Below are 12,740 nucleotides of genomic sequence, written 5' to 3' on the forward strand. Positions count from 1 at the left end.
TCCTCGTCAGCACATCCGTCACAGTGGTGGCAGACAGCAGACGGCTCCCGACCGATCAGACACAGATACCCTCCGAAACAACCATGTCCGGAGAGCATCTGGGTCAGACGGTAAGTCAGGCTACCGTGCTGCCTCGCCAACCACTGTCCCAACACCGGACGGACCGCCTCGACGGTTCTACGCCCAGCAGTCGGCTGCTCCAGCCTTTGGGACCACTCTTCAATGGAGCGCTGACACAGCTCATTGCGGCGTCCTGCGATCTCCCTCGGTGCTAACCGGTGACCCTGGGCCACGGCCTCCTCGCGCCAGAAGAACAGCGACGCGAGGGTTTTCGCCTCTAGGTCCCAGGGAATGGAACCGGCCAGCACAGACGCTGCCTCAAAGGAGATCGTGCGATATCCCCTTGCGGCTCTCGTCGCCATCAGCCTCTGTGGCCTCCGCAGGGAGGCGAGGTTTTGGCGAGAGAGCGCATCCGCCCATACGGGGGCCCCGTAAAGGGCTATTGATCGCACGACCCCCATGTACAAGCGCCTGCAGGACGCTTCTGGACCTCCCAGATTCGGCATGAGCCGAGTCAGCGCTCCGGCCGCCGTCGTCACGCGCGGCGCTAATTCCGCGAAGTGGGCGCCGAAGTTCCATCTGCCATCAAGAACGATGCCCAGGTAGCGCATCGATTGCTTGATGGCAATTGAAACACCTCCAACCGTCAGACTGGCGTCTGCAGGCGGCTTCCTCCGAGGGCCATGGAAGCACAGCGCCTCGGATTTGTGGAGAGCCACCTCCAGACCCAGTCGACGGATCCGGCGCACCACTTCAGCGACTCCCGCAGTGGCGAGCAATGACGCCTCCCTATATGTGGCGCCGCGGGCGGTCACGAGTGTGTCGTCCGCGTAGCAGACGACCTCCACCCAGGGCAGAGTGACCGTCCGCAGCACCCAATCGTAACCGATGTTCCACAGGAGCGGTCCTAAGACAGAACCCTGTGGAACACCGCGCGTCATTGAACTCTTCGTCCAACCGTTTCGGTCAGGGAAGATTATCCATCTCTCTGAGAGGTAGTCCTGGATGACCCGACGCAGGTAGGTCGGCACCCCATGGTATCGGAGTGCCTCCACAATGCAAGACCAGGGGAGGGAGTTAAAGGCGTTGGCGATGTCCAAAGACACCGCCACGACCACCTCACCCTGGGCAACCGCATCCTGCGCCAAGGACTTCACCCTCAGCACGGCGTGAATCGTCGACCGCCTCCGGCGGAACCCGTATTGGCGATCCGCCAGGTCCGGTCCGACTCTCTCCAGGTGCTCGACGAGGCGGTCAGCAATGACCCTTTCCAGCAATTTGCCGGCCTCATCGAGCACGACGAGGGGACGGAACCCGGTCGGAGAATCCGCCGGACGTCCCTCCTTCTGCAGTAGGACTAGTCGGCCCACTTTCCACGCCGCGGGAAACCTTCCCTGCTCGAAACAGGCTGTGAACAGCCCCCTCAGCCGTTCCCCCAGAACGTCCAGAGCGAGGACGAGGGCACGACCCGGAACTCCATCAGGACCCGGGGCGACGTTCTTCGCACGCAGCCGTGTAACGGCTGCAGCAAACTCATCCCGGGTCACCTCCGGGATCGCCTCCACGCCCTCGCTTCTTTCCGCCAGTGGCGGTGCCATACTGGGGGGCTGAAAGGCCGCTCCCTGCGGGAACAGAGCGGCCACCACCTCACCGAGGAACTGCGGATCCAAGGTCCGCGTCAGGGGGGCCGCATACGGCCGGAGCTTATTCCGGACCAGCCGATACGGGCGCCCCCAAGGATCGCGGTCCAAGGTACCCAGCAGCTCCTCGCGTGCTGCCTCCTTGGCAGACGCTATCGCGGTCCTCAGCGATCTCTTCGCCTCCACTAGTGTCGCGCACAAGGCGGCCTCTTCGGACTCGTCCCTGCGCCTTCTCCTCCGGTATCGGGCGTACTGGCGTCTAGCCCTGAAACAGGCTTCTCGCAGACGCGAGAGCTCGGGCGACCACCAGTACACCCACCTTCTGGGAGGACGAGTACTGGCCCGGGGCATCGAGGCGTCGCAGATTTCTGCTAACGCGCCCCGGAACCACTCGGTTTCGTCCTCTACCACCACATTCGCCGGCGCACGGGACCAACCTTTTACAATGGCCGCCTCGCGGAGAAACTCCTTGTCGAGGCGCTTCAGCTGCCACCTCGGGCCAGCCTCGTTCGGAGTTCGGCTTGGGCCGCTCGGAGCGACCGAGGACGCGGAGAGATCAAACCGTATGTAACGGTGATCAGAGAGCGTCTCCACGTCCTCCAACACGCTCCAGCCCTCGACACGGCGCGCTAGGTCTGGGCTCGCGAACGTAACGTCCGGTCGCGAGCTACCGTTCCATCGCACGCACGTGGGTGCCGTCCCCCGATTCACTACCGCTAGCCCGTTAGTGATGAGCCACTCCTCGATAAGTGCACCCCGCGCATCTGTTGCGGGGGATCCCCATGCCGTTGATTTGGCATTGAGATCTCCAGCAACCAGCACGGGGAGAGGGTGACTCCTCAGGACCAGCGCCTCGACCTGGGTCAGGAATGACTCGAACTCGTTGAGCGGACGGTTGGGCGAGAAATAAACTCCAACCACAACCAAGTCACCCAGACGAGCCGAGACCATTCCATGACCTCGCACGACACATGTAGGAGGCGAAGAGCTCGCCGAAGACACGATCGCCACCGCACTGTCTTCGTCCCGCACCCAGTTATCCCGGGGCGGGATGAAGTACGGCTCAGAGACCACCGCCACGTCTATCAACCACTGCGCCATGCTCTGACACAACAGGACCTGTGCACTGGTGCAGTGGTTTATATTCGCCTGGAGAACTTTGAGGGCCATAATTATTAAGAGGCCCCCGTTTCCATCACCTCGGCGCTCTGAGCCGCACGAGCAGGCTGCGTCTGGGCCGTAGCCGCGGACGCACCCCGCTTCCCACCTCTCCTTTTTTTATTTTGGCGCGTGCTGGAGCACGCCTTGCTCCCCACGCGGTGCCCCGTCGGCTTGCCTGCCCCCGCGCACAAGATGCACTTGGGGGCGGCGTTGCACGCCGCGGCCTTGTGACCCGGCTCGCCGCACCTGTAGCACAGCAGGCTCCTGTCGGACTCGGCGGTGCACCGCTGCGAGACATGACCCGTCTCTAGGCAGCGGAAGCACTGCATGGGCCTAGCCGGCAGCAGTTTTACCTGCGCCGAAACCCATCCGACTAGGAGTCTGGTGCCGTTGGCGGTCAGCCGTTTGGCCGCCGCGATGGGACACCTTACCCAGGCCGTGCGAACGCCCGAGCGGTCCTCCCGAATGTCCCCGACTCGGATTTCCGATTCGGGGCATTGACCCGCACGAGCGATTGCGCTACATACCAAGGCTGGTGTGGCGGAGTCGCACAGCTCCAGCACGCGCACATCCACACTCTTTAGAGGCCTGGATACCTCTGCTACCTGAGGATCCAGGACCTCCTTCAATTTGGACGCCAGGAGGTTGGCCTTGTCGTCCTTTTCAGTGCCCGCTATCTCTAAGATGCGGGCACCGGTTGCCGCCTTTTTAAATTTGACCCCGGGTATACCCAGGGCGCCGAGGTCCACTTTATCCATGGCCAGATCCATGATCTGACCATATGTCGCTCCCCGCTTTTCCGCGTCCGGCCGCAGCCTGATCACAACCGCAGCCGACCGCGGTGGGCGGAGTTTGGGCGGTTGTGGACCCTTCTCTTTTTTGGCCGCAGCCTGGTTACCCCGGGGTGGGGCAGCGGCAGCGGCAGACTTCCTCCTGGCACCCTTCTCCGGCACCTTTTTCCAGGGCTCTTCGCTTGGCCCAGGAGCCGGAGGCAGAGCGGTTGGCCGTGACGCCGGCGCAGCCGTTACGGCTGCGTAGGATGATGAGTTGGCCGACCTCGTTGACGACCGTGGTGGAGTCACCAACGGTACCGGCTCAGGCGCCGTAGGGGCAGAGTTCCCTTTATTGCCCTTTCCCTTCCTACCCCGTTTGCCTTTGCCCTTTTTGGGCTTGGGTTCAGGGGTCGGTTGGGGGGGCGCCTTCCGCCACACGGCCGTACGGCTTGCCGGAGCCGGCACCGGCACCTCCTCCACATCGGTGTCGGAGACCGGGAGCATGTCGGCCACCGAGGCAGCCAACCCATCACCCGACGTCTCTTTCGCCGGCGTACGGCGTTTATCGGCTGCCAGTGCGGGCCGCAAACTTTTCGCCGGCAGGAGACGGTCCTGGAGGCCCTCAAAACGGGCGTCCAGTACAGGACTCATCGTGGAGAGAATGAGGCGCTGCAGCACCTCAGTCTCCTCCTGCCGGAATTCTGTCAAAGGGGCAGGCGCAAGGGCCGCCCGTTCGGGACGCTCACTATTAATGGCAGCTCTGAGCTGCGCCACTTCTTTCTCAAGTGAGGAGACCTTTGCTTCCATGCGCTCGCATATTACGCGCAGGCGCTCAGCCTCCTCACCTGTCGACCCAGAGCTCAGAGCCGACATCACCTTCTCTAGGGACGCCGCAGCGTCCTTCAGGCCCTTTTGAAAGGTACCCTTGAGGTTCCCTGAATGGGCCGCAATTTCCCGGATGATTTTTATATTGGTTGCGGCCTGGTCCCCAAGGGTGCCCTTGTCTGCGGGCGATGACGCCTGCAGCGTCTCCGCCTTTTTGGCCATCTCGGCCACCGCCTTTTCAGCCTCATCGCGCTTTGCCGCCACTAACTCCCGACGGGCGTCAGCGGACAAAGTCGACTTCGGCCGACCACCTTTTTTCGCCGCTTTCGCGGCCTTCATAATTGGCGCCTTGGGCGCTTTCGGTGCCGGCATTTCTGCACTGGCACCATCCTCCCCCTCACGGCCCCTTTTTGGAGCCCGCTGTCGGGGTTGCACCTCCAATAAGCTTTCTACGCTCACCCATTCCGCCTCGGAGAGTGAGCCAGCCTCTGGCTGCGACGTCAATATTAAGGGACTTGCGTCCCTATGTCGGTTCTTGCCCCCCCCAGATACGGTGGGGCAGCCCGCGCCCGAGGACGCGGGGAGGGATTCTCCGACCGCGGCGCGGCCGGTACCCTCCTGGGGTAGTGAAGTCTTAAGAAGCGACATATCATATATTTCCTTTTTTACAAGGGTTCGGTCCCTGAAAGATTGGGCGCTCGAGACGGGGTTCCCCCCCCGCCATTCATCCCCTAGGCACGCCCGACCGTGGGATTGGGGTTATTTTTTATTGAGGTTTTCTTCCTCGCGGCGCTGGCCATGATAGCACAGTACCCTCGGCCCCATCAGTTGGGGTAACGAGTTGCCCGACGCCGGCCGAAACCGGAACGCCGCGCGAAGAGTTGCGCCACATCCGCTCTCGTCTGAAAGCAGACAAGAGGGAGCGGCGCCCGACACGCGAGGGTCTAAATAAATAGACCCCGCCCACCAAAACACTCGCGAAGGCCCCACAGGGGACCCCGCTTTTGCGGGACATTGGCCAACAACAAACAAGACCCCGTCAATCGGGGAGTTATTTGCTGTCGCCCGGGGTGCACCGTCCCGTGTCCCTCGTCAGCCCACCGCTGTAACCGGATTCATTGGAATCAGGCAACAGAAGCAAGGCCTTCAAGAGACAGGGCACTCGAGGAGGTTTCCCGCACTTAGCACCCCAACCTAACCTAACCTAACCTAACCTAACCTAACCTAACCTAACCTAACCAGTCTGCTTCGAGCCGTCGTGGAGTGCAGACGTGCTCCGACGAGCTCCGCGAATAAAAATTGTGAAAAATTAAAAATCTGTGACAAATAAAATTGTGAAAAATAAAAATTGTGAAAATCAGTGTTTAACAGTGTTCAGTGTCACGATATACTTACCTGGGCTCCAAGAATTATTCGAAATTTGACGGATTGAGTGGATTCTCTTGGATTCGTCGGGATCCGGATCAACAGGCATAAGAACACGTGCAACCCTAGGATAAGAAGCTGTAAATACTTTTCTCTTAATTGTTTTAAATCGTGACCTCTGTTTTTTACTTAATCATATTTTATGATATACTGCATTTTTTACAACTTATACAAATTTACTTTTTAAAACATGACTCTTAACCCAACGCCAAAGACCGTGTCCTTTAAAAAGACACTCTCCTATTATGATGACAACACGCTTTCTCCCACTCAACTGCCGAGTGATTCCTCCCTCACAGACTCCCCTCCCAGTATACCTGCAGCGGAATGGGCTACTCCCATAACCAGGAGTAAATTCATCCAACACCACCCAAAAACCCCGCTCCTAAGAGAAGAAAACAGAAGGAAGATCTTGACTGATGACGATCGGGATATGTTGGGCGGCAACATCAGAGGCCTCCTGGAAGCCGCCATTAACGAGGTCGAAACGGCGCTGCGATTAAAGCGAACGACAAAGGACTCCGTAATCCAAAAGCTGAAAGCGGTGGATGACCTGGTGTGTGACCTGGCCATTTATCAGGAATTGAAAAATTTCACACCAGGTCAAAATCCATGCGTGAGAACGCAGACGTCCCCTGCTCCTGAGGAAGAAGAGGAAATCGGGGACATCAAGAGCCATCTGAAGATGTTGACCGATCGACTTGACGAGAACTCAAAGACCTTAAGGGATCTCAAGGAGGCTTTTAAAAATCGGACCGAATCAGGAGCAGACATAGGCACGCAGCCCCGAACGTACTCGCAGGTCGTCGCCAATGTGAAGGAACCACCCGTCACCTACCACTCCGTTATTGTCAACGACAAGGCAGGAGTGGAAACAGGTGACGAGGTGCTGGACCAAATTAGGGAAGTGGCGGGAGAGGGCGGGGATTGGGTTAGAATAGAAAAGATATGGAAGACGAGGGATAGGAAGCTTATTATAAGCTGCAAGACAGAAGAAGGAAGGGAGAAACTTAAGAAGAGGATAAATAGTTTAGGGAAGCTACAGGCAAGAGATGTACACAATAAAAACCCCCTCATAGTGCTAAAAAATGTTATAAAGAAAAATAAAAATGAAGAAATTATAGAAAAACTGGTAAAACAAAATAGTGAGATACTTGGGGACTTAAAGGAGGAAGATATGGCCATAGAATTCAAATTTAGGAAGAAGGCCCGCAACCCGCTGTTGGAGCACATAGTCCTAAGTGTCCCTCCCAAGATGTGGAAGGCAGTGGTCGTGGCCGGCTCAGCGCGCATCGACATGCAGCGGGTCCAGGCGGAGGACTATTCTCCGCTGGTCCAGTGCTCGATGTGCCTGGGCTACGGCCACGGCAGGAGACACTGCAAGGAGACAGCAGAGAGGTGCAGCCACTGCGGCGGGGAGCATCAGAGGTCGGAGTGTCAAGGCTGGATGGCGGGAGCCGTCCCATCGTGCCTGAACTGCCGGGCAGACCGAAGTGCGGTAAGTGACAATCACAACGCCTTCAGCTCTGCCTGTCAGGTCAGGCAAAGGTGGGAGGCTCTCGCCAGGTCCAGAATTGCATATGCGTGAGTCAGGGTCTCAGGTTTGCCGGCGTGCCGCGGCACACCAATTGCTAAATTAATAATTAGCTAATTAATAATGCAATTAAGAAGGGCATGCTGCGACATGAACGAGTAGGCCGGGGACGGGACTCAACGCAAACAATAGTGCATAAGTCTCCGTATTAGCAAATAATTATTATTTCCTGACGCGAAGACACCTGAAGTGCAAATTTATGCAAAATTTTAATTGTTGACATAATAAGGACTTTACGAGGCTGTTATAGTGGTTAAGTAGAATTAGGTATACATTTTAAAAATTGACTCGCTATTCGTTTAATTTATAAGTAAGAAAATATACAGAGATAATTATAAGTATTGACAATAATTTGGATTATAACAAAATGACGGTATTAAAATAAGAGTAATACCCTCAACAAATTATCTGTAATTAGTATTGACAATAATTCGTATTTTAATTAAAATGACGGTATTTAAATAAAAGGAATACCCTTAACAATGTACCGACTAGGTATTAATTAGTATACAAAATTAGCAAATCATGCTAAATAGACAAATGTAGAAAATCATAAAGCAACACCATTTATGTGATTTATAAAATGTTTAAGCAGTATCCAATATATTAAACAAAGACGCAACATAAAATTGAGTTAGTTTATAGCCATAATAATGACCAAAGATAGATATAAATTGTCTTTTAACCAAATGATAAAAATAATTAGCATTAAACAATATTGTGTTATGTAGAAATATAGACTGAAAACCCACCAATTGTATTAAAATTAAGCAGACTAGGTGAGGTGATAAGTTAAGACATAGTTTTTATCATATAACATGTACATAATTAAGTCTTGAAATGTCTTTGTCATACAACAGAGAGATATTGCAATAAACTCCCCCTGGGTGTGGAGTAACACCCAGGGGAAAACTTAAAAAAAAAAAAAAAAAAAAAAAAAAAAAAACCTAACCTAACCTAACCTAACCTAACCTAACCTAACCTAACCTAACCTAACCTAACCTAACCTAACCTAACCTAACCTAACCTAACCTAACCTAACCTAACCTAACCTAACCCAGTCTGCTTCGAGCGCTCGACGAGAGCGGACGTGTCCGGAGCGCTCTGCAAATAAAATAAATGTAAAAAATTAGTGATAAATTAGTGAAAAATTCGGTAAAAATTCTTAAAAATCGGTAAAATAGAAAATAAGTGTGAAAAGTGTTTGGGATGCAGTTTTGATCCCTGGACTCCGTCAACTTCCTGGCTGGACCCGCTGGCTTAGCTGGCTCCGCTGGAATTAATCGCGATCCTGTTGGGAAGTGCCACGAAGGAGAAAAATACAGCAAGTAAATTGGATATTTGTTGTTTTAAAGTTTTAGCCCTTGACCCCCATAATTTCATTTTAACTATATTTCATTTTTACTTTATACAATTTATATTGTATTGTTCATTTCTACAACTTTTACAATTTTACATTTTAAATCATGACGCATAACCCAACGCCAAAGACCGTATCATTTAAAAAAACCCTCACATACCATGAGGACAATACCCCCTCACCCACCCAAATTCAGACGGATTCCTCTTTATCAGACTCCCCCCCTAGTATATCTGCAGCGGAATGGGCTACCCCCAGAACCAGAAACAAATTTATTCAACACTACCCCAAAACGCCGCTCTTAAAAGAGGAAGAACGGCGCAAGATATTAACGGATGACGATAGGGATAAGCTGGGGGGCGACATAAGACATCTCCTACAAGCTGCCATGAACGAGGTAGAAACGGCGCTGAGATTAAAGAGAATAACGAAAGACTCCGTTATTAAGAAGCTGAAAGAAGCGGATGACCTGGTGTGTGACCTGGCTATCTACCAGGAATTACATAATCTCACACCAGGTCAAAAACCAAGCGTTCGAACCCAGACGTCCCCTCCTCCTCAGGAGGAAGAGAAAACAGGGGAAATAAATGACTGCCTAAAGATGCTGGCTGACCGACTGGACGAACAATCGAGGACCTTACGGGAACTTAAGGAGACAATCAACCAGCGGACCGAGGCAGGAATAAATATTAATACAAGTACCCAACAGCTTACGTACTCACAAGTCGTCGCCAAGCCCAAGGAACCACCCATCACCTACCACTCCTTTATTGTCAACGACAAGGCAGGAGTGGAAACAGGTGATGAGGTGTTGGAACAAATCAGGGAAGTGGCGGGAGAGGGCGACGACTGGGTCAGGATTGAGAGAGTGCGGAAAACGAAAGACAGAAGATTGATAATAAGCTGTAAGACAAGAGAAGGAAGAGAGCAATTAAAGAAAAGAATAAACACTATAGAAAAACTAGAAGCAAGAGACGTTGTAAATAAGAACCCCTTGATTATTTTAAAGAACGTAATTAAACAAAACAAAAATGAAGAGATAGTCAAGAAATTAATGCTACAAAACAACAAAATCTTCAAGGAGCTTAAGGAAGAGGACAAACTAATAGAGTGCAGATTTAGGAAGAAGGCCCGGAACCAGCTGTTGGAGCACCTGGTAATCAGCGTCCCTCCCAAGATGTGGCGTGCCGTGGTCGATGCTGGCTCAGTGCGCATCGACATGCAGCGGATCCAGGCGGAGGACTACTCTCCGCTGGTCCAGTGCTCGATGTGCCTGGGCTACGGCCACGGCAGGCGCCACTGCAGGGAGAAAGCTGAAAGGTGCAGCCATTGCGGCGGGGAGCACCAGAGGGCGGTGTGCCAGAGCTGGATGGCGGGAGCCGTCCCATCGTGCCTGAACTGCCGGGCAGACCGAAGTGCGGTAAGTGACAATCACAACGCCTTCAGCTCTGCTTGTCAGGTCAGGCAAAGGTGGGAGACTCTCGCCAGATCCAGGATTGCGTACGTGTGAGCATGGGTTCTTTGGGTTCCCGGGCGTGTCGCGGCACCCTGATTGGTAAATTAATGGACCAAGTGTCATTAAGAAGGCAATTATGTTTGGTATGCTGCGACACGCACGAGAAAACCAAAAACAAGGCTCGGCTCACACGTGAACAATTGTGCACAGGTGGCTCCATGTCAGCGAATAATTATTATTCGCTGGCACGAAAACACGCGAGGTGCTAAACACGCATAACTACAATTGTTAATCTTAAGGTTAATAATGACGGTTCTAGAGGTTAGAAGTAGCAATAGGTATATATGTTTTAAAATTGACACGTAATTGCTTATTAAATAGGGTAGTTATAAAAAATTTGACTCATAATTGTTATTTAATTGAAGTAGGGTAGTTCTAAAAGTTTAACTGGCAATCGTTTAATTATTTAAGTAGGGTAGTTTTAAAAATCTGACTTGTAATTGTATATTTGTAGCAGGGTAATTGTAAATATTGCACTACCCTCTATATCTTAGCATAAAGACGGTATTAACATTTTGACAAGTACCTACAGTTATAACAAATCATAGCCCTATGAAACGTAGCAAATCATGCTAAAATAATAAGTAATTATACAAATGTATACGATTAACAAGGTTTTGAGCAGTATTAGCTATATATATGTCAAGACGCAATAGAGTGAAGAAAAAGTTTTGTTTAAAAAACAATAGTGCATAAGTATAAAACAAGAAACGAGATAAATAAAAAATGTATAAAATTGTAAATAAAAGAAGCGTATAAATTTTAAAAAATATTATATATAAACTAAAGACTTGTAACTTATCCAAGTAAAAACATGTTAAAATTATAAACGATGTATATAATGCTGTCTGAAAATGGCTCTGTATTTTTATAGAGAGATACTGCAATAAACTCCCCCTGGGTGTGGTGTAACACCCAGGGGAAAACAAAAAAAAAAAAAAAAAAAAAAAAAACCTAACCTAACCTAACCTAACCTAACCTAACCCGAGTCTGCTTCGAGCCGTCGTGGAGTGCAGACGTGCTCCGATGCGCTCCGCGAATAAATATTGTAAAAAATAGTGAAAAATAGTGTGAAATATAATTAAGTTAAAAAATAAGGGTTTCTTAGTGTCAGTGACAGTGTACCAATACCTGGACTGCATCATACTTCAGCGGCCGGGCGAAGATCGAGAGGATATTTCTGGATTTCTGTGCAATGCCGTTTCGGGCTTGCACGTGACTCAAGTTTGAAGGATTTCAAAACAGTTTTAAACAGTTTTAAATTATTGACCCTCTCGATTTTATCCATTTACTCTTTTACATTTTACGTTTTACTTAGTATAGTACCGTATTTACAACTTATACAAATTTATATTTTAACCTTGACAATGATTCGCACACCAAAAACTGTGTCCTTTAAAGGCACACCGACAGACCACATTGCATTTCAAACATCACCCACTCAATTCAGTAGCCAGGGTGACTCCCCGTCGGACTCCCCCGTCAGATTGTCTTCAGAGGAGGAATGGGCGACCCCTAACACGAGGAGCAGGTTCATTCAGTGCTTCCCTAAAACTCCCCTCCTGAAGGAAGAAAGCAGACGCAAGATCCTGACGGACGATGACAGAATCGACCTATGTGTTAGCATCAGAAATCTCCTGGACACAATCAGTGAAGAGGTTGAGTCTGCATTGAGGCTGAAAAGAATAACAAAAGACTCAGTTAAAAGCAAGATCAGACAGGTAGACGACCTCGTGTGCGACTTGGCTGCGTGCCAGGAGATAAAGAACATGACGCCGGGACAACGACCGAGTATAAGAACCCAAACCTCCCCTATCCCACAGCATGAGACGCAAATCGGAGAGCTTAATACTATCCTAAAACCGCTGGTGGATAAACTGGAAGAAAACTCAAGAAGTATACGGGAGATGAAGGAAATAATGGACCGCCAGAATCAAGCTGATGTAAGAACATCTACAATAGCCTCACATACCCCGACATACGCACAGGCCGTTGCTGCTTCTCTCGGAAAGCCGCTCACATTACATTCCGTAATTGTGGACGACAAGAGAGGAATGGAAACTGGTGAGCAGGTCATGGAAAGGATAAGAGAGGTGGCAGAAGAAGGCGGGGAATGGTTGAGAATAGAGCGAGTGAGAAGAACAAGGGACCGAAAGGTAATCATTAGTTGTAAAACTAAAGAGGGTAGGGAGAAACTAAAAAATAGAATAAGTAAAATTAAAAATCTGCAGGTAAAGGAGGTAGATAACAAAAACCCACTCCTCATTTTTAAAAACATTTTAAAAAGCAACACAAATAATGACATATTAAACAAACTGACGGAACAAAATAGAAAAATCTTGCAAGACTTAAAGGAGGAGGAAAAAGTGATTGAAGTGAAATTCAG

The 12,740-nt window shown here is 50.8% G+C and overlaps 1 protein-coding gene across 1 annotated transcript; it reads right to left on the reverse strand.

Moving 5' to 3' along the window:
* Window positions 1-2,875: 2,875 nt before the first annotated feature.
* Window positions 2,876-5,107, reverse strand: LOC132904320 (uncharacterized). The gene has a single exon (XM_060954246.1). It carries the CDS (start codon window positions 5,105-5,107, stop codon window positions 2,876-2,878), a length of 2,232 nt encoding a protein of 743 aa, XP_060810229.1.
* Between the last annotated feature and the right edge of the window lie 7,633 nt (window positions 5,108-12,740).

Source organism: Amyelois transitella, chromosome W (assembly GCF_032362555.1).
Source record: "Amyelois transitella isolate CPQ chromosome W, ilAmyTran1.1, whole genome shotgun sequence".
Lineage (NCBI taxonomy): Eukaryota > Metazoa > Arthropoda > Insecta > Lepidoptera > Pyralidae > Amyelois > Amyelois transitella.